Source organism: Melospiza melodia, chromosome 13 (genome assembly GCF_035770615.1).
Source record: "Melospiza melodia melodia isolate bMelMel2 chromosome 13, bMelMel2.pri, whole genome shotgun sequence".
Lineage (NCBI taxonomy): Eukaryota > Metazoa > Chordata > Aves > Passeriformes > Passerellidae > Melospiza > Melospiza melodia.
Genome location: NC_086206.1, coordinates 1972614 through 1999606, shown reverse-complemented (window position 1 = coordinate 1999606; position 26993 = coordinate 1972614). Strand labels below are relative to the sequence as shown.

Here is a 26993-nt window from a genome sequence, read left to right as displayed (position 1 = left end):
AAGGGACAGGGGCCCTGCAGTGTCCAGGGAAGGGATCCTGCAGCGTCCAGGGAAGGGCCCTGCAGAGCACTGAGGTTAAACCATGCCAGGGGAGCCCCGGCTGCTCAGAACAGCCCCAGTGCCGGAGGCAGGGATCTGTGCAGCTGCTGGGAGCTCTGCAGTGCCACATCCCATGGGGACAGTCCCTGCCCTGCTGGGGGCATCACCTGCACACTGCAGGCCCCTCCCTGCCTCCCAGGGCTCCTCCCGCCGAGCCCCATCTGCACCTCTCTGCCCAAAACTCCGCCACCCTGAGCTCCAGAACTAATATGATCCAATATTTATTCTGTCATTAAAAAGCTATTCATTTCCTTGTCTGATGATAAAATTATGGTAGAATAAATCCTTCATCTTTTCAGCTAATTCTAATTACAGCTAAAATCTCATTTAGACTGGGAGTTTGCTATGTTTACTTGATACTTTTGCAAAACATTTCAGAACATAATCATCCATTATTATATTGCAACACTGTGATCTTGGCTGCCTTCTGCCAAGTGTATTCCTGAGAACAATTGCTATTTTAATGCATCATCCAGAAGTTATGGCCTAGACAAATCAGAAAAAATTGTTTAGTCTATTATAATTTGGCATATGGTCATTTAACAGCATACAGGAAATCATCATGAACGCTGGAGATTATTGTTGCTATAAAAATAATGAAAGGAATTTAAAGTTGGCTAGACTTCACTTCCGCCACTGCTCTTGTCATTGAAATCATCTCTGCTGCCTCTTCATTTTTCACTGTTGGTGTCTTGGAGCAGTCATTCAGATCTGTGTGAAGCTGTGGGGAGCACACTGACTTTGCAGAGTGGCTGCTTGCAATATGGTTTCCACGTGGACATGGATATATTATTTTTCAGGTGTTGTGTTCTTGATTGAATTCTCAAATGAACAGCGTATTTCCATTAGGAATATTGATGGGTGTTATTTTCTAGCAGTCTAACAGACTTTTCTTATGTTAAGATTGAAAGTGGTGAGGTTTGCATTTGCTACAAGCACACAGCACAGCCACGCTGTCTGTGCAGCTAGAAATGCCCAGCAGGCCTGTTCTCACAATTGTTTAGGGACACATTTTATTTCCATGCAGACATTTTGGTATACACCTCCTCATGCAGGTTGTTTTTTAGAGTGTGCACTAGACTTTTAAATATTTCTCTGTCCTGTATGCATCCAATGATATTCAGGGATTTCACTGCACTCATGTGAAATGAGATCAGGCCTTGTGTGGTGGCTGACTAACTCTTGTTCACCCTTTACCCCTGATGACGCTGTTACTCAATACCAAAATTGCCAACATTCATCTGTACACAGTTCAAAGGTATTAATGGAATTCCTGCTTTTCAGTACAAGTCCCTCTTGGTTCAGCCAGAGCAGTCTGAGACTTCCTCCTCCCCAGAGACAGCTCCCAGCTCTGCTCAGGCCAGGGCAGCCCCAGGAGGGGCTGGGGCTGGGCCAGGGCAGGCTCAGGCTGCAGAGCAGGGCAAGGTTCTGCTGCCCCCAGAGGGGGCTGGCACTGCCCAGGCTGCCCAGGGAATGGGCACAGCCCCGAGGCTGCCGCAGCTCCAGGAGCCTTTGGGCACCAGGGATGGACAGGGGGGATTGTTGGGGGGTCTGGGCAGGGCCAGGGGCTGCATCCATCACCCTGGGGGGATTGTTGGGGGGTCTGGGCAGGGCCAGGGGCTGCATCCATCACCCTGGGGGGATTGTTGGGGGGTCTGGGCAGGGCCAGGGGCTGCACCCATCACCCTGGGGGGATTGTTGGGGGGTCTGGGCAGGGCCAGGGGCTGCATCCATCACCCTGGGGGGATTGTTTGGGGGTCTGGGCAGGGCCAGGGGCTGCATCCATCACTCTGGGGGGATTGTTGGGGGGTCTGGGCAGGGCCAGGGGCTGCATCCATCACCCTGGGGGGATTGTTGGGGGGGCTGGGCAGGGCCAGGGGCTGCATCCATCATCCTGGGGGGATTGTTGGGGGGTCTGGGCAGGGCCAGGGGCTGGACTGGATGATCCCTGTGGGTCCCTTCCCACTCAGGATATTGTATGTTTCCATGAAACTTGGGATCCACTATGCTCAAAGAAGTGGGAAACAGCTTTTCTTACAGATTTGTTAGGAAAAATTGGGATTTCAAAATGATACCTTGCACAATTCTAAATAATAATGCAAAAAAAAAAAAAGAAATCAGGATGTTTGTCGATTAACCTGAGCCAGCAATTGAGCACCACACAGGCACTGCTCACTCCCTGCTACTCCCCAGGAATGGAGCAGAGATTTGGGAGAGGAAAAGTGAGAACACTCATGGGTTGAGATAAAGACACTTCAATAGGACAGAAAAGAAAGGAAATAGTGATAACAGCAAGGAAAGAATTTGAATATACAAAACACGTGATGCACACTGCAGTTGCTCAGCACAACTCTAACTTCAGTGTTACCAGCATCATTCTCCTCCTAAATCCAGAGCACACCACTGGAGCAGCTTCCAGGAGGAAGGTTAACTCTATGCCAGTGTTGCAGTTTGATCAGCTGCCCACTGAGACTGGCTTTGCTGCAGTTGAGGATTGTAACCTATGGGCAGAGATACTCAAAGGTGTCAAAGATTGTGACTTTTAAAAAGGCTGCAACCTTTCATGGCAAATCAGTCTGACAAATCTGTGCATCTGAATCCAAGTGCTGCACACAGAATTCTCAGGTGCTTGCTGGAGCAGCAGCCCAGCAGCTGCAACAATTGCCATCCTCACATTTGTATTCCAAACTCTCAGTCTTATGAGGTATTTTTCCCCAAGAGAAAAAGGAATTGCTTTATAAATTGTTTAGCTGTTTTTCCATGTTTTCTGCTTGAAGTAGAAGGAAACTATCGGCTTTCAGCAGCTGAATTAATGTTGAAATGTTTGAAATGTTTTAAGTAGATTGTTTGGAAAATAAAGGAAGGAAAAAAGAGCTTTGGAGTTGTTTTTTGGGTTTTTTTTGGTAAAAGCTACTGCTTCATTTTTTAATTAAGTTCATTTTAGCTTTAACTTAAGAACATCTTGTGCACCTAATCTTTTAGAATACAAGTAGTTCATGAAAATCCAGACTGTAGCTGGTTTGAATTTAAGTAATTCCACAGCCTTCAGTGGGAGCCTGTTGATTTATGCTATTTTAGGTTTTCTGGGGATAGGAGTCAGAGGTTTTACTGCTGCAGTGAACACCATGTGAGCGAGCAGAGCATGAACTCCAGGAGGGGAGAAGGGGCAGGAGGAGGCCAGGGCCGCGCTCTTGCAGCTCCAGCTTTCCTGGCAGCCTGTCTCACCTGGGGGTCACTGCCTACAGAGCCAGCTTGGAACTGCTGCCAGCACAGAGCCCTTTGCCTTTATAGCCCAAAGCAGAAGCAATTGCTCCAAACAGCCCAAGGGATTTGTTCTTAGCCCCAGAGGAGCCTGGCTCAGCCAGAACCCCCTGCCCTGGGCTGAGCCCAGCGTGGGCAGCAGGGAGGGGATTCTGCCCCTCAGGTGAGACCCCACCTGCAGAGCTGCCCCAGCCCTGGGCCAGCACAGCCAGGACCTGGAGCTGCTGCACAGAGCCCAGAGGAGGCTCCAGGATGAGCAGAGGGATGGAGCAGCTCTGCTGGGAGGAAAGGCTGGCACAGCTGGCATTGCTCACCTGCACAGGAGAAGCTTTGGGCTGAGCTCAGGGTGGCCCTGCAGGGCCTGAAGGAGCTGCAGGAAAGATGGAGAGAGACAATTGCCAAGGGCTGCAGGGACAGGAGCCAGGGAATGGCTGCCAGTGCCAGAGGGCAGGGCTGGATGGGATCTTGGGAATGAGGAATTGTTCCCTGGCAGGGTGGGCAGGCCCTGGCACAGGGTGCCCAGAGCAGCTGGGGCTGCCCCTGGATCCCTGGCAGTGCCCAAGGCCAGGCTGGACACTGGGGCTGGAGCAGCCTGGGACAGTGGGAGGTGTCCCTGCCATGGCAGGGGTGGCTCTGGGTGGGATTTAAGGTCCCTTCCAGCCCAAACCATGCTGAGCTTCTGGGATTCTCTGAAGAGGTGGATGAGAGAGAATAGGCTTTTTTAGCTTGAAGACATGGAGCCTTATTGCTTCATCTCTGTACTTGTAGAGGATAAAACAAAAGATAACAAAGAAGTTTGCTTTAAATCCTTGTTAGTAAATAAGCATGGATCCGTGATTAACATTTTTTTTCCAGCACTTCACACTTGAATAGCTGATAATAAGCAGTGTGTGTATCAGCTTGGCTCTGCCATTCTGGTTAAGCAGCTTTAAAAAGTGTTTACTGGTTTACATAACAGCATTGAGGAGTTGGGAAGAGTGGGGGGATTTGTTTATTTATCTCTGTAGCTGATATCATTCTGTGATGCTAATGATGAATGACTGTCAGTGAGTTTAATTTGCAAATGCACCCCAAGTCTATTAACATAAGAAGTTTATTTACAGCTTTTAGGTTGGGTTTTTTTTTCACAGCTGGTTTAGAAATGCACAGCTGTCCAGGAATATCTTCCTGTTCCATGTTTGGAGTATGTAAGTTCTTTGTAACATGCCAGGAACCCAATCCCATCTAACTACTGCACATGAGTGATCCCTACAGCACAAATCCCATCCTTTTCTATCCCTATGCAAAGCTGGGTGCAAAACAAGCATCCAAATTAGGTGAAATCTCAGTTTTCATACCACTTAAGCCTTTCATTGTTTTTACCCCTCAGCAAGATGGAGACATGAAACCACAGACCTAATGCTCTACACTTCACACACATACATTGTGTCAAAATAGAATAGAATTTTTTCCTGAGCAAAATCATAGGGATTGTTTTCCTTTGTATGTCTTCCATGTTGGTGTGAGTAATCTGTAATGTGTCATCATGTAACAATAGGAAAATGCCAAATGGATACACCAAATCTATTTAATAAATATGCTTGGGAAAGCCAGACTATATTTGCATCTGTGTATGAGAATGTCATTTCATTCATTATGCTGTAGTTAGTTTGGTGCTGTGATTTCAGTTTTCAGTAAAATAAAATTGAAAGCTAATCTTTTTTGAGGAAATAAGCCAATATATTTCATTCCTTATTCATGAACCCCTGTCAGCCAATGTATTTTTATGTAACTGTAAAAGGAATGTGGAAGGAGAACATGACTGCTTAGGATGTGAGAAAGACAACCCCAAATGAGTGGGTTTGGGACTGAGATGTTTGTCTGTGGCTGGAGTTACAGAATGTGCTTAGCTTCAAGCTTTTGCCTATATTCACATTTTCTCTGCTGAAAATACCATTAAGATCTCCCTACTTCACATTTAAAAATCATTCTGTTTTACAGTTAATGGTGGTACATATTTATATATTTGCCTGTACAAATATAACATCAAACTTTTTATCAATATCTTGCAGAAGAGTAAAGTGAATCACACCAAAAGCTAAACCAAACATTTTAGGGACCTTGTAAAATTTCTTGCTGTGTAAAGATTTTAGGAGAATATGTTGGAAACCCAAGGGATAAGTGGAAGTGGCCTTTGTGATGGATTGAGGGCTGCTTAGTTCAAGTTTCACTGTATAATGCAATTTCTCCCTCAAATATTAAATCTCACCTAATGTTTTAAGAAGTATTAGAAAGTAGGAGATCAATGTAATTTGATCATTTTGATCACCTAGTAATTTGACATCCAGGGAAAGTAGAAAAAAATAGTTAAATCAATTGTTATCAAAAATATCTGAATGCATCACACTGGCAATCAGTGCTGATGGTGCCTTGATCCTCAGAGGTGCTGCCAGGTCAAAATCCAAACTGGAGCTCCTTAGAGGTCTGCCAGCCCCTGCTCCTGCCCAGAGAAACCAGGGGTGGTGATGTTCAGCATAAGGATGTGTTGATCATGATCATGCAAGGGCTGGTGGAGAAATATTGCATTCCTGATAAGTCTTGGGATCTCCCTTGTATCTGGACCTCTGCCTTAGCAGCTTATATCAAAGGCTTATATCTAAGCTCCAAAGAGGGATTAGGTCTAAATTAGGTATTTCTACAGTTACCTTGCATTTTGGGCTAAATCTATTTGAGAAGATCATGAGAAAATATGATTCCCTATCTATCTTTCAACTTCCAGCCACTGAGTGGCCAAACAAGCCAGCCAGGAGATTGTGCAAGGTGGCAGCTGCATGTAGCAAAACATCAAATCTGCTCATTACTCAGGATTTCATCAGCATTGATGTTTTTATTTTAATCTTCTTATCTTGATATCTACCAAGTCCTAGTTTTGTTTTAGTAAATTAAAAGCCCTACTAGATCCTCAAACAACTGACGATTTTTTCCATTTTCCCCTCTTGCAGGAACTGAGCTGGGAAGCTGCAGAGCATTAAGGTGATGTGTTTAATGCGTGGTGGCATCCTATGTGCACAAGGGTTGGTCTGAACCTCCCCGGCGGCCCCAGACTTGCTGACTGCCCAGGTGGAAGGGGTGCAATCTCGGACCCTCCCGTGCCCAGGCTCTGACCAACATGAAGGAGGAGCGCTGCGTGCGGGCGGCCCTGCTGTGCCTGGGGGTGCTGTGCTGCAGCCAGGGGCTGCACGGGCACCGCGACCGGGGCAAGGAGGGGCAGCTGCTGCACCGCTCCAAGCGCGGCTGGGTCTGGAACCAGTTCTTCGTCATCGAGGAGTACACGGGGCCAGATCCTGTGCTCGTGGGAAGGGTAAGAAACCATTGCTTTTCCAGCCATTCATTAATATGCTTCATTTTTATTATTTCTGAGGTGGTTTTCTGTTTTTTTTGCAAGAACCATGCCAACAACCAGAGCAAAAATATGTCTCAAGGATATCATTCTCAGATCTTTAAAAACGGCAATTAAAATTGAATGTCTAACCCAGCAGCTCAATAAAATAGGTATATTTTATCCTCTCATTTTCAAATTATCAGTAAAATTAAATATATTGAGGGCTGTGTATAGAGGAAGGTAAATATCTGTGTGCACATGTATGTGTACACACATCCTGGACTGGTTTTTTATTCTGCTACTGTCTAACACTGGTAAAATATAAACAGGTAAATAAACCAGTATATTTGGCAGTTTCTAAATGAGCAGCAGAATGGTGTTGACTTAACCACAGCACAAAAGGAGTGGAGAAACAGGATTAATGTCAGCAAATACCATGCTGGGTATTCTGGTTTAAAATGGTGCAATTTGTAGCTGTCAATATAAAATCAATAAATCTGTAATTTGGCTCAATGTTTCCCTCATTCATCAAACTGAAATGTGCACTGGTTTTGGAATTAAGAATGTTTAGTAAGCATTTCTTGTCTCTTTTATATGAGAGAGGGCGTAATTAAAAACTAGTTGGCAATCACAGAATCACACAGAATCACACAGAATCACACAGAATCACACAGAATCACTGACATTGGACAAGCCCTCCCAGCCCACGGAGTGCCAGCTGTGCCCGATGCCCACCCTGTCCCCAGCCCAGAGCCCTCAGTGCCACCTCCAGCCCTTCCTGGGACACTCCAGGGATGGGCACTGCAAACCCCCCTGGGCAGCCCCTGCCAGGGCCTGAGCCCCCTTTCCATGGGGAAATTCCTGCTGTGCCCACCCTGAGCTGCCCTGGCCCAGCCTGAGGCCGTTCCCTCTGCTCCTGTCCCTGTGCCCTGAGCACAGCCCGACCCCCCGGCTGTGCCCTCCTGGCAGGAGCTGTGCAGAGCCACAAGGGCCCCTGAGCCTCCTTTGCTCCAGGCTGAGCCCCTGCCCAGCTCCCTCAGCCCTGCTGGGGCTCCAGCCCCTTCCCAGCTCCCTCAGGGATTCTCCAGGCCCTTCCCAGCTCCCTCAGCCCTGCTGGGGCTCCAGCCCCTTCCCAGCTCCCTCAGGATTCTCCAGCCCCTGCCCAGCTCCCTCAGCCCTGCTGGGGCTCCAGCCCCTTCCCAGCTCTGTTCCCTTCCCTGGACACCCCCAGCCCCTCCATGTCCTTCCCGAATATGGAGGCCCAGAACTGGACACAGCCCCGAGTGTGGCCTCAGCAGTGTCCCCAGTACACGGGACAGTCACTGCCCTGCTTCTGCTGGCCACATTGTGCTTGCTACAAGCCAGGGTGCCCTGGGCCTTCTTGCACACCTGGGCACAGCTGGACTCATTCATTTATCACTTAACTCATCCCATTTGTTATTTAACAGCATTTTACATGCAACCCAGTAGAACAGGGCTCACTGAAGTGTACAAAAGCTTTGTAAAAATTACCAACTTCATGCGAATAAAGAACCTGCTATAAGCATCTTTTTGTGCATTTTCTTCCTTCAATCTGAAATTTTGGGTTTAGCAGAGCCCTGCATGAGGCAGGAGGCATGTCTGGGCTGGCATTGCCCTAGATGCAGAGTACCTGTGGTCACAGCATGTCCCTGGGTGTGGATTATTGCCTGATGGAAGCCACAATTGTTGAAAACTGTGAAATGATAGCAGTTCTGCATTTCTTTGTTTTATAAGCGCATCCAGGAAATGTGTGCCCCCATGTTAAGGTATGTCTGTTTCTTCTTTTGTAGCTTCATTCAGATATTGATTCTGGAGATGGAAACATTAAATACATTCTCTCAGGTGAAGGAGCAGGAATCATTTTTGTTATTGATGACAAATCAGGGAACATCCATGCAACCAAGACACTGGATCGGGAGGAGAGAGCTCAATACACCCTGACAGCTCAGGCTGTGGACAGGAACACAAACAGACCTTTGGAACCCCCCTCTGAATTCATTGTCAAAGTTCAGGACATAAATGACAACCCGCCCGAGTTTCTCCATGAAAATTACCATGCCAATGTGCCCGAGAGATCAAATGTAGGTGAGTACTCAGAAGGGCACTGCCCTTGTGGAAGGTGCTGCACTCTCAGGATATCTTGGCTTTATTTCATTCCTGTTGTCAAGGATTCAGGGAAGTAAAATTTACTTTCGTGTTCAGCCGGTGATTCACTTGATGTATTTAATCTGCTGCCCAAATCAAACCCTGCACAGCTCCTACCTGCGAGACTGTCCTAGAATAGAACTATTTTTCCTCCTAGGAAGGAGCAGAAGAGTCCCCTGGAATTTATGGAGTGTGAATCCTCTGGGGTAAACACAAAGATCATTCCTTTGGCAGAGCTGTGTAATAAAGCTGGGAAGTTACTGCCTCACCAACTATTCCATTTTCATCTCCTGTTTGAGCTTGTGTCTGTCTCAGAGATTTCTAGAGGAATGATTTGTCTGAAACTCACTGAGAAAAATGTAAAGGAAAACTCTATTGTTTGGCTGTCTAACGACAAAAGCAATATAAGGCTTAAACTACTGAGGGGAAAAGCCATAACAGTGCAGGGTGACTGCTGACTTTTATATCTTCACTGCTTAGAACATTAATCCACATCACAGCTGGTGATAGATCTTTTTGGATCATACAAGTATATTTTGTTACATAGAAATTGTAAAGTAATTTTGATTTTCGTTTACCAAACATGGAAATAAAAAATTTTAGGAATAGCTCTGCTGTGTGACTGAAAGCATCTCTGCATGATCCTTGTAGACGTGTTCGCCTCTGACTCTCCCTCCTGTGTTTGCTCTCCATTTTTAGGTACATCAGTTATTCAGGTAACAGCTTCAGATGCTGATGACCCTACCTATGGGAACAGTGCCAAATTGGTTTACAGTATCCTTGAAGGTCAGCCCTACTTCTCAGTGGAGGCTCAAACAGGTATTGTCAAACAGTTTATTTGAGTGGCACCTCATGACCAGAGTGCATCAATGAACTGCATGTACTGGCAGGGCACAGCTGCTGCTGTGTCTGAGCACATCTTCCTGCTCTGCTGCAGGTTGGTCTCCTGCATCTGCTGGAGCTCCTGCACCAGAAAGCTGATGCTGTTTCTGGGTGTTCTGTGTGCTGTATGACTGAAAGGCTGTTTCTGTGCTCAGCTGTAATTCTGCAGGCCTGTCCTCTGGGTGGAATATTGGGGCTGCTTTCCTCACAGCAATGCTCAGGGAAAGCAGAACCTCCACCATCACTGCAAATATTGCTGGTTTAATGCACTCCAAATGCAGCAGCCAGGTTTTCATTAAATCTGTGTTTGGCACCTTCCTCGTGCCTGCAGGAATCATCCGAACTGCCCTTCCCAACATGGACAGAGAGGCCAAGGAGGAGTACCACGTGGTGATACAGGCCAAGGACATGGGAGGACACATGGGAGGCCTCTCAGGGACAACCAAAGTGACAATTACGCTTACAGATGTCAATGACAACCCACCAAAGTTCCCACAGAGTGAGTACCAACACAGTTCTTCTCCCATCTCCTACCAGGACCTATGTTTGTGAAGTATCAGACACACCCAAGGCTTGAAGAGGCAATAACTGATGGGTTATTGCACCACACGTGAATAAAGAAGTTGTGGCTAGTAAAATATGGAACTTTAGTGTCTGGAATATTTGCTTTGTGTTGCAAAGTGAGACATTTTTAGGGCCAGCATTGAATTGCAAAGATTCCTGACCCTACACTTCATTTTTTAAGCTACTGGGCCATGCTGTATAACTTATATGAGCAGAGACCTATGTATATATTCTTCAAGACTCACAGTTACCATGACAAAGCAAACTAAATTTTGCACAATTACATTTTTAAATTGTTGAAGTGTATTAATGGAGGTCGAATACAGCAATTTTTTTATACCTGAGCAATTTACTTTTCACATATAAAATTAATCAGGGCTGACATTACCAGACTCAGCCTTCACAGCTGGGTGGAAGTACATTAATGGGCCCACACATCTGTTCTGCAGCTCATCTCTGCGTGGGTTTGGGGTTTTTTGAGTGCTGAGCAGACTCACTCAAAGCTGTCTCAGCCCACCGTGTTTCTCCTGTGAGCAGCCCTTCTGAACCTGGTGTGTCCTGGCCATGGCCATCCCTCTAACAGCTCTAACAGCTCCTCTTCCAGTGCTGCAGCTCCCTGACTTCTCATGCAAGAGCTGAATGCAAAAATCTGTGCCTGCATTATTTACCCTTCAAAAAGAAAAGGATTAAATAATAAAAAATCAGGTTTTATGTACCTTACAAACAAGCCTTTTCCCTCCACATCATAACCTGGGACACCAGGATACAATATTTTGTTAGCCCCATCAAATTATGGATTTTTTTCTATGAATTCAAGCCCCTTCACTGAGTGTTTTGCAAGAACATGTTAAATTATCAGAAACGCCCAAAGGCAGTTCCTCTACTTAATCATTCATCCCCAGGTTAAATCTGATTTGGGAATGTTTCATAACTCAGAACCAGGGTTTAGCTGTCTGTATAAACAGCCAAATGACTGATATTTTCATTCTTATTTTCCTTTTTTCTGTTGTTGTTTTTTTTTGTTGTTTTTAATGTTCATTGCTCAAGCTGTTAATGAGTTATATGCTTAAATTTTGGGTTCTTTGTGACTGGAGTTAATGACCTATTTCAATGACATGTGGCAATTGTTTTTATGGGTAATGAGCCAAGTCCCTGCCTGGTGTAAGTCTCCTGATGTTCCTAGGGTGCCCGTGGAGCAAAGAAGAGCAATTACAAAGGGGAATAAATTAGATTATTTTATTTTATCATCCCCCTTTTTTTTTTCCCTCCCCAATTTATTATTGCTGATGATGTGGCAGAAAATGCTGACATAGATTTATTTATTTAGGATCAGGTTATGTTATCTGAACTCTGGAAGTGGATGGGAAGTTCTGGAATCAGTAGTGCCTAAAGGACAACTGTTGGAGAGATATCCAGGAATAGTGTTGCTCTTCTCTGGTGTCCCTGAATACACAGGGAAACACCTGTGGGATGTCTGGGGATGGTTTTCCTATTGGAGCTTGCCATGGGAAAGCCATTTTTTGTTTGGCATGAAATCACATACAAATTGGTGCATACTCTCTGTGGTTGTGAAATTTTAATAATCATAGTTGCTCTACACTCACACTCCAAATTCAAGCCATAGAAAGCAGCAGATTTATACTTTAGCCAGCACAGCAGACAGGATTTATCCAGTTCACTGTATCTAATTTATGGCTCTTGAATGAATGGGCAGAAATGAGAAACAGAGATGAAGGTTTTACCACGAGTCATGTGAGAGAGTTCTCCTTCCATTTTTGTAATAACATCTCTGCTCTCTGTGGTAACCTTGATGCCACAACAATTGCTGCATTCTGGGGGCCTGGCTGTCCTTTTAAGCCCCTCCCTGAGCAGAGGGGTAACAGGGAGGAGGTCATGTTCTACACATTATCCATGTGGGTTAAGGTTTCACAGCTGACTTGCTGCTCAAAGCTCTTCACAACAGAACAGAACAGAGCAGAGCACAACACAACACAACACAGCATTCCTCCACGGGGGTGACAATGCCAAAAATCGCTGTGTTTATTGGAACTCCCAAGTTCAAAGAGTAAAGACCCAAGTGGGGAGCCCCTGCTCACTCGGGGCACACGCCTGTTCTCCCTGTGCTCCCTGGCCCAGGTGTGTACCAGATGTCGGTGTCGGAAGCAGCTGTCCCAGGAGAGGAGGTGGGGAGAGTGAAGGCCAAAGATCCTGACATTGGGGAGAATGGCTTGGTGGCTTACAGCATCATCGATGGAGATGGCATGGACATGTTTGAGATCACCACAGATTATGAGACTCAGGAAGGGGTTGTGAAGCTTAAGAAGGTGAGTGATGCCTACTGCTATGTAGTGTTTTTTGCTGACAGAATATTTGGTAATAATGGATTACCACCTAAGCTAAAATATTACTAAATGCAAATGTCACTTAATTAATTTTTCAAGGTGTGATTAACTCTTAATATTCCATTTCCCCATTAGCTGAATTGGAATGGAAGAAAATAACCAAGAAGAGTTACATAAATACTGTACAGTGGATTAATTGCACAAACTAAATGAATTCATAATAAAAAGTCACGGTAAAATACGATGCCATCAGCTTCATTGTTAATGAAGTTTTGCCTAGTGCTGATAAGTAGCAGACATTCACTGTTGCTTTATGTTCAGTCTGAAAAGCCTCATACCCTATAGTTTGAATTCTTCAGCTGTGCATTGTCCACAACAGTGTTCTGAAGGAGTCACAGGCTATGGGAAAAGCAGCAGAGGGGATTTCACACAGAGCCCGTCAGCGGGAGCTTTGAAAGTGTTATCAAATTAATTTTAAATTGCAAATTACAGAACATAAATCTTATTATTATGGAAGCATTATCATTTTGCCTTTTGTATCTTTGAGCTATTTATCTCTCTTGAAGATAATCAGAAATCAAAGGAGAAGGCCTGGTCAACTTCTGGTCAACCCTGCCCTGCCCTTTAGGGCAGACCATCAGGAAGGGACCCAGAGGTCCTCTGCTCAAAACTGCCCTGGTTTGATTTCTGTCTCTGTTCTAGAGGTGGGAGTGGATTTTTTGTGTGTTTTGAAATGTGGGTGAGCTGTCACTCCCCTCTACTGGTGTTAACATACTTTGTGAATTGTGATTGGCGCCTGTGTGATCATTTTGAGGTGCAACCCTGCAGCCGCTTCATGCCAATGCAGGTACAGAGGTGCTGTGGCTTTGATCAGGCTCCCAAAAGGACTTGTCCCATGGGGCATTATTCCACCTCCCCTTTGGAAAGTGTTATGAGTTTTCTGTGCTGGAAAGAACTGCAGGAATGAAAGCACTCCAAACCATCTTTGTATTTTCTCCACTACCTAAATAATTAAACTCATCAGTATGCTATCTCATGGTGCACCCAGGAGCACTTGAAACCACATCCACGTGGAATGCCTGCCAATCTGGATAAAACCAGGCCTCTTGTGGGAGCCCCTTTCCCATCCCTTGCACTTTTGTGCTGCCTAGAAGGCTGGATGGAGACAAAATTCACATTTCCAGTACAGATTATTTCCTTAGTGATACAGCAAGCAAAGAGCAAGACCAAGACTCTGTGGTGATATTTTGAGTGCCTTTCTATGCTGCTCCATACATAGAATGTAGCTCCTTCCATTTGAGTCTTTATGTTTTTAAATACACACATTTCAGTCCAAGCTCGTTGACAGACGCTCACCTTTGTTTGATGTCATTGAACACTGGGGCGCTGCCTGCTGCTCTTACAGCCTGGTGTCCCTGACTCTGGAATGCACTGTCCTCTTGTTTCTCACAGACCTTAGATTATGAAACCAAAAAGTCCTACAGCCTGAAGGTGGAGGCAGCCAATGTCCACATCGACCCCAAGTTCATCAGCAATGGGCCCTTCAAGGACACGGTGACAGTGAAGATAGCAGTGGAAGACGCTGATGAGCCACCAGTGTTTTTGAAGCCAAGTTACATTTTCGAAGTAAAGGAGAATGCAGCATCTGGTACTGTGGTTGGAAAAGTACATGCCAAAGACCCGGATGCTGCCAACAGTGCTATAAGGTTTGCTGGATTTCCTGTTTCCTTCTGAGCATTAGCTTGTGGAATTGTTAGGCAAGTTCTGAAGACAGTGTGACAGATCTACAGACACCCAGAATATTGAAAGTTTAACCATCCAGCATTGTTTATGTGCCTGTTCCACAAGCTGCCAGTTTCTCAAAGCCTGTATCATACTATAACTATGTCTAATTCAAATATACTTAAGGGCATCTTTGGTAGACTCTATTCTAAATTAAATTTTCCACAAATATCTTGTGCTGTTATCACAGCATGGATTTTTCTCATCATATCAAAGTCTAAGATGTAGATTAGGGATTGGGCTGGGTAATTGTTAAGTGTTAATTATTAAAGACAAGCCCACACAGACCCCTACTTTCTGCAGTTATGTTGGATTGTCTTGGAATCACAGATTCATGGAATGGTTTGGACTGGAAGGATCTTAAGGTTCATCCATTTCTACCCCTGCCATGGGTAGGGACACCTCCCACTGCCCCAGGCTGCTCCCAGCCCCAGTGTGCAACCTGGCCTTGGGCACTGCCAGGGGCAGCCACAGCTGCTCTGGGCACCCTGTGCCAGGGCCTCCCCACCCTCATAGTAAAGAATTCTTATATTAGAATAGCTTTCTATTAATTTAATTTTATTTGTCATGTTCTCAGTGTAACTTAAATTATGAAGACCTCTTTTGTGGGTATACTTAACATTTCAAAGAATTTCAACGTGAAGTTATGAAAGTCAGAGTTGTGTAAAGCTGTACAAATGTGCAGAGAGTGGATAATAGCTGATAAATTGGTATGATCAATTAATATTCCAAGTAAACCAAAGATTGGAAGACTTAAAAGATCATCAAGATTCATATGAAACAGAGAGAAAAAATATCTCAGTAGATATTTTTATCATGTTTTATAAGAGAAGAAAATAAGGAATATAGTAGAGCTTTGATATAGAGACTTCAAAGACCAGCATTTTCACTTAATACAAACATTCTGATGTCCTGTTTTTCTAAATGTAGAAACCAACAAGGTGATTCTCCTTTTAAAAGAACACATATCCTTTTGACAATGATGTTGAGGAAAACAATAGGGATACTACTTACAATTATTTAGAAATAATAGTTATGTAGAACAAATCTGGGTGCAGGAATCTCCTAAGTCCTTCTTTTCTCTAATTACTGGCTTTCAATCTTCTTTAGATATTCAATTGATCGACACACCGACCTTGAAAGATATTTTGTTATTAATGCAGAAGATGGCAATATCAAGACAATAAAGACTTTGGATAGGGAAGAAATGGCTTGGCATAATATCTCTGTCTTTGCAGTTGAAGTCCGTGAGTATTTCACTGAGGTGTTTGAGAATCAGTGGTACGAATCTGTAATCCTCCAATTGTCTCAGTTTGATAAGCTGCAAGAAATCTCAGCAGAATTACATCAGCATATTTGATATTCCCTTGGATGCAGCTGGGGATTTGTTTGTCTTGAGGGGTTTTCCTGCTTCTGTCTCATGTCAGTGTTGCCTCTCCCGCAGACAAACAGCACCAGGAAGCCAAAGTTCCCGTTGCAATCAAGGTCGTGGACGTCAATGACAACGCTCCCAAGTTTGCGGCTGCCTACGAAGCCTTCGTGTGTGAGAATGCCCGAAGCAACCAGGTATGGCCTGCCCAGCACCTCCTGTGCCCAGCACCTTGTTTTCACCACCTCCTTGTTTTCACCACCTCCCTCTGCCCACCATCCTCCCCTGCCCCACCTTCCCTGTGCCCACCACCTTCCTCCGCCCACTGTTTTGTGCCCACCATTTTCCTGTTCCTATCACCTTCCTGTGCCCAACACCTTCACTGTCCCCACCACCTTCCTTGTTCCTCCCACCTCCCTGCACACACAGCTCTTCCCTCAGGCATTAGCCCAGGTTTGTCCTGTCAGCTCCAATGAGAGGGAGCAAATGAACATTTGTTTTGAGCTTTTGACCAGAAAGCCTTGAGCACCCAGAAAGGCACTTTGTTTCTGAACTGCTATCAGCAGTTATCCAGTGCTTTGTGTATGGAGCGGGATTGGTGTTGGCTGGGAGTACCCACTAGCACAGGGCCAGTGGAGCTGGGGGCAGCTTTCCCAGTTGTGAGACTGGTTTGGATATTACAGAAATGGTCAGTGGGAATGGTCTTATGGGAAGAATCGCAGTGCAGTGCCTGTAGAGTCTAGCCAACAATTTATTCCTGGCAATCTGTGAGGAAGAGGGGTTAGGATCACAGAGAAATACAGTTCTGCACATGGTCTGTGCCTCTGCAGTCAGCGTAGAAGCTTAAAGGAGACTTTCTCAGCTGCTGAGTTTTCTGCAGAATTTTATTTAATCTGTTGTGTTACTATTAACACATATTTGTGTACAAGAATGTCGAAGATATGTGCTTTTACAGCTGTAATTCTGGGGTGGTTAATGCAATAGTAATTAAAAATTGCCTGTTGTAGTTTGGAGTCAGCTCTGTGTTTCTACTTGCTTATATTTGAATTTGAGAGGGGTTCTGCTATTTTACAATTCTTACTCAAGGGCTGTCTCAGAATGCTGCCTGTGTGTGATATACCCAGAGAAGGAGCTGTTTGTTTACAGAGTGCTTTTCTTTTACAGCAATTTATTACAATTAGTGCTGATGACAAGGATGACTCGGCCAATGGACCAAGATTTATCTTCAGTTTACCACCTGAAATTATTCATAATCCAAATTTTACACTCAGAGACAACAGAGGTTTGTGTGAAGATTACCACTCTACCAGAATCCAAAGAAATGACAAAGTAGAACTAATGACCAATGTAATGTCATGTAACAGCATTGTCATTAACTTTGACAGAGTGTCTTTCTCCAAGATTTAGGGGAGGAAACCAAAAGCATACAGCTAAAATGCAAGGATGTTCTTGGGAAAGTGGGATGTTTGTTAACTCACTTGAATTTTCTTGAATGCATATTATAAATTACATAATAATACCCAATAGGAAGAATCCACTGCCATTTTATCTCTCAGGAAGAGAATAAAAACACTGCCAAACACTCAGTAAATGGAATTGGCAGATCTCTTTGAATTAGACAAACCTAAAATTAGCTGAGACAGCATAAATTATTAGGCTGCTTGTATTTGTTCACCACTGTGCCTGCCAGCTTTTGTAAATTATGGATCACAAGAGATGTGGGCTAGATTCCCAATGGAATCAAATCACTGCCCAGTGCAGGAAGTAAATCAGGGATTTGTGCTGTGGAACATAACTGCGCTGGCTGTCTCAGGATCTGCATATCCTGATCCCTTTGTCAGTTTCATATTCACAAAATAAAGTAGAGCTTTGCATTCAGATTGATGGCAAGATGTAAGAAATTTGTAAGCAAAAATCGTCAGGCCTGGATGAGTGTCAAAATTCAATTGATCACAATATAATAACATCAGTAACCTGAACTTGCCAGAGGCTGAGGGAGCAGAGGAAGCGGGCAAACTGAAAAAAAAAGACAGGTTTGGCCATTATATGTATTTATTCCATTTATTTAATTATATTTAGATTCTTTTTTTTTCATTTTCAAATGTTCATTTTTTATTTCCCTTCACAGGGCAAAAACTGTTTCAGCTTCTAAGGAATTGATTTTGATTAGTAAGCTTTAATGTTTGAAGAAAACTTGACTGTTTTCTGAAAAGTAAAACTTGGTTGAACTGGCTTAAATAATGAATCCAAGAGTGCCAGAAATACAAAAGGCAACACAATCCAGATACATGATTTCAGTAAAAACTGCTCTGTTGAGGCACACTTTATATCTCTCTCCTCATCTGAAGGGAGTGTAATTATCATCAGAGTTTCCAAACAAAATCTCTGTTATTCCTGACTGATCAAAGTAATACTGTTGCCTGGTGCTTGACACTTGTACATACATAAGCAATTCATAAAGGAGCCAGTGCAGGGCATATATTTATTCTCTTTAAAGTAGTAAAACACAAGTTTTGAAAAATTCATGGGTGTATTTTTAGAAAGGAGTAAATAAGCATGTATTCTTTGCTTGAGACCCGGAGGCCAAGTCTTGCTATAAAATACATTTTATGGTCACCACATCAAACTGAAATTAGATTAGATTTTATAATCTAGCAGAGGAAGCGCAGCTCAGAGTGGAGATACTCTGAGTGGTGTTATGGTTCCTGACTCCAGCCAATCCCTCTCATCCTTCATTGCCATTTGCAGCAAAATTTGTTACTGACAAAATTAACTCAGATAGAATGTGTTGTAGTTGAAATTATGATGTCAGTTTAGTGTAAGGTTTCTACCTGACAATAATGCAAAAGGTTATTTCAAGAAGATAGTATTAAGGGATTGTATCTTCCCATATAATTTTCTTTTTGGGAAATGAATAGTCTGAAGAAATTCATTCATTTCCATCCTTTCTTTCCCTCATTTTGTTCAATCCTCAGTGTAATTATGTTATTAATGTACATATTCTTGTGAGTTTTTTAAAATAAGTTATACTAGAACAAAGTAAAAAAGTTAAAATTCTGTGTACTCCCATATAAAAAAACTTCTTAGGGAGAATGTGTTACCATTTGCAAGTCAAATAATGTCCATGGTCATTCAAAGTTGTTTTTTCATTTATAAGTCAGAGTATTCTATAAGCCATGCCACAGCTTTCAGAGGGAATTGCTACTTTCAGAGAAAAATGGCTTTATTAACTGTGGAGAACAGTTAATGAAAACTCCAGTGTTTGGGCCTATTACAGAACTTTAAAGTGCATACAGTCTCATAATTATCATTTAATAGAGTTTCTTTTTACCAGCTCCTGAAAGTAATCACATATTGCAGTAATCCAAAGAAGCATAATCACGTTCTACATCCTATTAATAGCCCACTGTGTTACCAAGTCTTCAGCTGAGCCCATCTCCCATAGAAAACATGAGATAATGGCTTAGCCCACGCTGGGATAAAACACAGAATTACTTTTGCACTGTTTCCTTATATTATAGCTCATAAACAAACAGCACTGTCTGCCCGGGCTCTGCTCAGTTCTGCTCCCACTGAATTCAGGCCTTCAAAACAGCAGCAGAGGCTCGTGGCACTTCACAGCAGAGGCAGATTTTGAGTAAATGTGGATTTCCTGCTTTTGACCCTGCTGGGTCCTGTGCTGAGATGCCCTTTCCTTGGGCTCCCTCAGCACAGCATTACTGGAATGGCTGCAGTCCCAAATTCACAAGTTAGAGCTTTACAGAGACTGAAATTAAACTTGTGAGCCCCCAAAAATCAGTGACCAGAGTCCACTTTTTAAATTCAAACATGTGCTTCACACTTTTTCAACAAGAAAATTTTGAAACAGACAGTCAAGTCACAGGATTTTGTCATGAATTATCCACAGTGATTGCCACTGCTGTTAAGGTAAGGATTTTAGACAGCTGGACCCCTGAAATTGTTTCATTTTCTGACTGAATCAGCACTCACACCTGATACAGGTGATAAAGTTCACACTGCAGTCACCTCCTGTAATCTAGAATCCTCCTTACACAATCTATGTGTTAACAAGCCCCAAAAACTAAGCTACATTTGCCTATGCACACAGGAAAAATTGGAAATCATCAATAAGATCACCAGAGAAAAAGACAAAAATCAAAGGTCAGAGAGATCAGTATAAGTATCACCAAGAAATAAGGCAATTTTAGCTTCTAAATCTAAAGATTTCATGGAGAGCACAGGGAATCTTCACTTGTAACATCTTTGGATATTGGATAGCCAAGGCAATAGTAGCTGGAAAAATGTGATATATTTTGGGAATGGCCTTGAGATGACTGTTCTTTTCCTTCTTGTGTTAACCCCCATTGTGTTAATTAGGACTGACAGTCAAGTGGCTCCCATATGTGTTAAGTAATAGTTTTAAGCTGGTATTGACATTTAACTTCTGTTGGCTTAAAAAATGCCATTTTACCAGGATTAGAGTTCTACTCCTGGGCCTTGAAAATATTAAAAAAGCAAGAATGAGAATATTAGCTAGGATTATATGTTATCTTTTATCTAGGTAAGGAGTTTTTTTTTCCTATAATGGATATTATGTTTCTTCTAAATGTGAGAAGTGAACATAAACAGTAGAAGTTTGAAGAATGACCTTTTAGGCTTGATGTATTGTATTTCTTTTTAAACCTTAGTCAGGCATGTTGATTGGATTTTTCTTTTTAAAAACTTATGTTAAACCAAAAATCGCTTCCCATTAAAACAGATAGATCAGCCATTGGATCAAAATCAGTTTTGTTTTGTGTAAGTGACTGCAGTGGACCAGGCCAGTGTGCATAACAGCTAAATAATTTGCCATCCTTTTCTTATTTTAAATTAGGAATACTATTTCAGCCAACAAAAGGTAAGAAAAATAAAATCTATGATAAAAAATGCAGAGCCAAAGACTATATATACTAATATATGGTATTGTCATTCCTTACACATTGCCTTGGCAGCCTTGAGGCAGCTGTAGCTCAGCCCCCGTGTTTTTAGTTCAAGTTTGCTGATAGGTTAATAGATATTAGATGTTGCATTCCTATTTGTACCAAATTGTTACGAGCCCATTAAAGTCCTAAAATAAGGCTTTTGTCATGCAGACATTGGTATCACCAAGGTCCCATAAAAAATTGTGCCTCAAAGTTTAGATGGCATGTAAACATTCAGGAGATGAGGAGCACTCTGAGGGAGACACCTCCAACAGGCACTAGTAATAAACAATCAGATCTTTATCAGTGTCTCTGTCCTTAGCAAATGTGACATTGTGCAAAGGAGAAGTTAACAAGCTCCTTTCTACCCAGCTGTTGTTTTTGTGAGACTCAGCAGCAGAAAGCAGCAGTTGTGTCAAGGCCAGGTGGCCATTCAGGGCACCAGGGGTGCGGCTGGCAGGACAGGGGCAGGTATGGGGGATGGATTCATTTGCTGTGTAACAAACAGCTCCTACCTTAAATATTCATCCTTTCTGGTGAAGTTCCTGGGAGAGTCAAGCAGTGCAATCCTCCTCATCCCATAGATTGACCAAATTTGGGGGCAGTTTCAGACCTTGTCCTACATCAGGGGCACTGCCTGCAAGGGGGGTTAATGCAAGGCAAGAACACTTCTCTTCAGGTATAATTTATTCACAGATTTCTGTGGAAATCACAGTGATTAGATCATTAGGAGAGGTTTTATGGTTTGCATTATTAAATTCTGGGATTTATGCTGACTCTTCAACGGGAAAAAGATTAATCTGCAGAAGCCTGAGGCAGCAGTAAAGTGGGTACCTTAGGAGGTGAACAGCCCTCCCTCAGAAGATAAAAGAACTGCTCTTTTTCCCCTCCCTTTCTGTTATACAGTGAAAAATAAAGAACATAGCAAGCCAGGAAAGGTTGTATGGAATAAATCTTCAATATAAACTGGCTTTTGGAGGTCTGAAAACCATGGATGTGATTGCTTCACTTTATTTACTGTGGGATGTTTACAACTGTTATAAACTTTGGTTTAGGCTGAGGTGAGAGACGGGGGCGGGGGCACAACAAGGGAGGCCTGTTGGTGTTCTGCTGAGAGCAGGAAGCACAGGCTGCCTCAGCCCAGAGTGTCATCTCACACTGCCCCTTTCCAAGGCTCTAGCCAGAGGAAGTATGCGGGACCATCCACCTGCACCAATGTCCTGCACCATGGCAGGTCGCCTCTCATGAGGGCAATGGGAATAGAGTTACAGAAATACTGCCAGGAGTTGGACTCACGGGTCCCTGTGGGTCCCTTCCAACTCAGGGCGTTTTTGAGTCTGTGATTTAACTCTTCCTCACATCCACATGATTCAAAATGTGACCAGACATACTGTGCATGTATGATCAAGCTCTCTGAATTATGGCTTTGGAAGTTTGGGTGAAAAACAGATTCTGATAAAACACTGTCACCTTCAGCATTTCTTGCTGAAAAAACAAGGCTCAAATTTGCTCATACACAGGAAATGTTGGCTTCTGTTATGATGGGAGTCTCATTATCAGAGCCCATTTGGGGACAGCATCTACCACGCTTTTAGATGTGACTCCAAGAACTCATAAGGGAGACATGGGTTTTACCCCTCCATTGAAAGCTTTAATTCTGGAGAGACACTAAAACCAGATCAGACAGCAATAAGAAGGTCCAGCCATTTGGGTAGTTAGTTGAAAAAATATTGTGAATTTCTCAGTAAGTTACAGATACTAAAATGTGCTATCAGACAGAGATTATCTGTGTTGCTTGTGTTAATTAAAGAATTAAAGCTGAGTGTTGAGCTATATGAATTAAATACAATCTGTAATTGCTCTTAGGTCATTACAAAGGCTGCACTTTCTACTGGTTTATTGTAGAAATGACGCTAAAGCCCCAGAAAATTGAGAGCCTTTGCAGCGAGATAATTTCCTTTTCAATATTGGCTAAGAGCACGACTATGGAAGAATTAACAATGACCCTCTCTCTTCTTCACCCAGATAACACAGCAAGTGTGCTGGTCAGGCGGGAAGGGTTCAGCCGGCAGAAGCAGGATTTGTACCTCCTCCCCATCGTCATCAGCGACGGCGGCGTGCCCCCGCTGAGCAGCACCAACACGCTGAGCATCCGCGTGTGCGGCTGCGACGGCAGCGGCTCCCTGCTCTCCTGCAACGCCGAGGCCTACGTGCTCAACGCGGGGCTCAGCACCGGCGCCCTCATCGCCATCCTGGCCTGCATCGTCATTCTCCTAGGTGAAAAATGCTCCTTCCGTGCTGCTGCTCTGGGCTTGCGTTAGAAAACTAATCCTGCCCTCAGCTCCAACATGGAGAAATGAATCTGAATTTTTTAGCTTGTATTTTTATAGGGAGTGCTGATCTGCCTGGCTGTGAAAGGCTTTGGGCTGAGCTCAGGGTGGCCCTGCAGGGCCTGGAGGAGCTGCGGGAAAGATGGAGAGAGACAATTGCCAAGGGCTGCAGGGACAGGAGCCAGGGAATGGCTCCCAGTGCCTGAGGGTAGGGCTGGATGGGATCTTGGCAATGAGGAATTGTTCCCTGGCAGGGTGGGCAGGCCCTGGCACAGGGTGCCCAGAGCAGCTGGGGCTGCCCCTGGATCCCTGGCAGTGCCCAAGGCCAGGCTGGACACTGGGGCTTGGAGCAGCCTGGGACAGTGGAAGGCCCTTGGCAGAGGGTGGCAGTGGGTGAGCTTTATGGTCTCTTCCATCCTAAACCATTCTGGGCTTCTGTGATATCTTCAATAACAAACACCAATGGACTTGTGTACATATGCTCAGAGAATGTCCTCCCGTGGCCTAATGCCAGCTAATCAGGGACACTGCTTAAAGGAGGTCATGACATACAGTTCTGAGTTTTGTGTTCTGCCCTGGTTGACAAGTTCCTTATTGAGGTCAGCCAGGATTAATGGCCCCTGACAGCTATTTCCCTCAAACCCTTGTGTTGAAACCAGATGAGTGACTTGGAAGACCCGCTTTAAGAAATTGCTGCAAAATGTTTCCTGATGATTTGGAAAAAAATTACACAATATTTTCTAATTTCCCTGCAATATTTTATAGCGTTTCTTTTTTCTTTCAGATATTTTATTTTATAAAAATTTGAAGTGAGAATGCAAAACAAACACATCTTTGAAGGTGTTGCTTAAAAAAATTCCATTTTAATGGAAATGACACACTGGAACTAGTTAAGCTTTGGACCTACAGGAGAGGATAAAGATTCATCTTTGTTTTGTTGCAGATATTCATGTGCTTGGGCTGCTCAAAGGCAGTGTCACAGTACTCTGCAGCACTTGAGGCCCCACAAACACTTCCCTTGAATTAGTGTTGCAGTAATGAGCAATTAGTAAGAGCACTGGCATGCGGCTCAGACAGAAAGCCTCAGATCAGTATGTTTAGTTCTGTGTACAAATATCTCTGCTTTTACCTAGCAAGGAGCATTAAAAATGCAGAAGTTTGCAACAATCCAGCAGAAAAGCCAAGGGCTCGGGGATGCAACAATTACTTACAAAGGCGCTGCTGTTTACAGCGCAGTCTAACCCATGCTTTGTTTTCCCAGTCATCGTGGTGCTGTTCGTGACCCTGAAGAGGCAGAAGAAGGAGCCGCTGATCGTGTTTGAGGAGGAGGACGTGCGGGAGAACATCATCACGTACGACGACGAGGGCGGCGGCGAGGAGGACACGGAGGCGTTCGACATCGCCACGCTGCAGAACCCCGACGGCATCAACGGCTTCATCCCGCGCAAGGACATCAAGCCCGAGTACCAGTACCTGCCCCGGCCGGGGCTGCGGCCCGCGCCCAACAGCGTGGACGTGGACGATTTCATCAACACCCGCATACAGGAGGCCGACAACGACCCCACTGCCCCTCCCTATGACTCCATCCAGATCTATGGCTACGAGGGCAGGGGCTCCGTGGCTGGCTCCCTCAGCTCCTTGGAGTCAGCAACAACAGATTCTGACTTGGACTACGACTATCTACAAAACTGGGGACCTCGATTTAAGAAACTTGCAGACTTGTATGGCTCCAAAGACACTTTTGATGATGATTCTTAACAATAAAGTTTAAGATTTGGCCTTAAGAACTGTGTCCGAAGTTCTGAAGAATCCAGAGGAAATGTAAGCAGGTATTTTTTTAAAAATCAAGAAAAATCTCATTTAAACATTTAAGTTTGACAGAGAGGATTCATTTGATGAAAAAGGACGTGAAAGTGGTAAATACTGTGAAGTACCTTTTCCTACAAAAGGCAAATCTGGAAGCTGGCTGCCAGCTTCACTGAAGGAAAAAACCCACTTAAGATATGAGAAATATTTAAATGAAGGAAAATGCTAAAAGCAAACCTACAAATAAGGGAAATCTTTTACGTGTTATGAACATCTAAATCTTTTATTTCAAAGAAGCTTCCACAAATTAGAAAAGATAACAGTTCTGAGCTGTAATTTCGCCTTAAACTATGGACACTCTATATGGTAGTGCATTTTTAAACTTGAAATATATAATATTCAGCCAGCTTAAACCCATATGATGTATGTACAGTACAATGTACAATTATTATGTCTCTTGAGCATCAAACTTGTTACTGCTGATTCTTGTAAATCTTTTTGCTTATTCTTTCATCTTAAACTAATACGTGCCAGATATAAAAACTCTGTCTTGTTCGGTGGGAGGCACCCTATTTCTATGTCATTTTTAATGTATCTATTTGTACAATTTTAAAATTCTTATTTTAGTATACATACAAATATCAGTATTCTGACATGTAAGAAATGTTACAGCATCACACTTATATTTTATGAACATTGTACTGTTGCTTTAATATGTGCTTCAATATAAGAAGCAGACTTTGAAATAAACTGATTCTTTTTTAATTCTTGTTCTGGTTATTAAGCATATAAGGAAAAACATAGTGTTTCTAATGTCCCATTTATAGTTCTGACTAATTTACTACAATTGTGACCTTTTAATAGCCTTATTTATTATGTGTTTGTAGTTGGTTTGTTGCCTTGTTAAGTGATTATTTAAAAATCAAGTACATTTTACAAATGTTTTTTAGATTAAAACAAATGTAATGTCTGGTGAACATTTTGTACCCTCTCTATCTACGGCTTGTGGCTGCTCCCAGAACACAGTAAGAATCATCATATAGTCCTACTGTGTTTTCTGGATTAAATTAAGTGTAATATCTTTCAATATTTCCCATGTAATAGCATTTATCTTATATCTTAGAGATTCCCAAGGCTTCATGAGTTTTTGGGTGGACGGGAGTACTCTGTGCTTACACTTTACTCCAGCCTTGTGAGTTTCCGTATCTGTGCTGAGCTTCTGCAGGTTCTAGAGACTGAAATCTGACCCAGTTTAGCTGTGACTTCCCTAAGGACTCTTCTACCTGAATTACCTTACCTGAGTAGTAATTAATATTCTGGTACTTAATTCCTATTTTTCCTTTGGCTTTTTTTTTTTTTTTTTTTTTTTTTTTTTGGGGGGGGGTGGGGCATGGTTTGTTTGGCTTTTTTTTTTTTCTTCTAATTTCCAGTAGAATAGCATCATCTGCAGATAGGGAGACATTTTAATTTGTGATGACAGAAATACAGAATGCTTTCAGAATTGTTCTTTGTAATGCATGTTTTTAATCCAAAAAGGGATCTATAACTTTTTTTTTTTTCTTTTAAGTATTAGTTCAGAGGAAGCAAGGGATTGGGGTATGTTCTGCACATCAACATCTTCTGCATCTGTGTACAGCTGTACCTCTGCTGAATTTAATATAGTTGGCTGTTTAGGGTCAGAGATCAGCAGCTGCAATATGGGAAGAGGCAATAAATAAAAATTATCTACATTTTCCTACATTTGTTTTACAGACCCTGTCCTTCATTTGCAGTCAGGTACTAAACTGCTTGATCTGAGAGGAAATCTGATTTGTTGGTGTGTTGCTTTTCTGAAGACCCCCCATATATGTAGTTAGATTAAAATTTAACTCCTAAAAATGATGACTGATGTTTCAGCTCTACATCCCTAACATATTCACTTGTCCCATTATATCCCTATGTTTTATAAGGCAGAGTTTGCTAAATTAGCAGATTTGCTCTACAATGTTTATTGTAGTATTTCACTTTATTATAGCTGTATGCATTCTATATAATTCTATAGCTTATTATTAACTTGGTTCAAACTTCTTT

General features: G+C 43.2%; 1 protein-coding gene across 3 annotated transcripts in view; it reads left to right on the top strand.

Annotated features, from left to right (window-relative positions):
- Positions 1–25688, top strand: part of CDH11 (cadherin 11) — an 83427-nt gene extending 57739 nt beyond the window's left edge. For all 3 annotated transcript variants that reach the window (XM_063167595.1, XM_063167593.1, XM_063167594.1), the window contains 11 exons: positions 6342–6700; positions 8533–8827; positions 9587–9706; positions 10101–10268; positions 12470–12657; positions 14128–14381; positions 15568–15704; positions 15902–16023; positions 16991–17108; positions 22813–23064; positions 24379–25688. In XM_063167595.1, coding sequence (XP_063023665.1) covers positions 6509–6700; positions 8533–8827; positions 9587–9706; positions 10101–10268; positions 12470–12657; positions 14128–14381; positions 15568–15704; positions 15902–16023; positions 16991–17108; positions 22813–23064; positions 24379–24875 — 2343 coding nt within the window. In that variant the 5' untranslated portion in view covers positions 6342–6508 and the 3' untranslated portion in view covers positions 24876–25688. The remainder of the gene's footprint in view (positions 1–6341; positions 6701–8532; positions 8828–9586; positions 9707–10100; positions 10269–12469; positions 12658–14127; positions 14382–15567; positions 15705–15901; positions 16024–16990; positions 17109–22812; positions 23065–24378) is intronic.
- The last annotated feature ends 1305 nt before the right edge of the window (positions 25689–26993 follow it).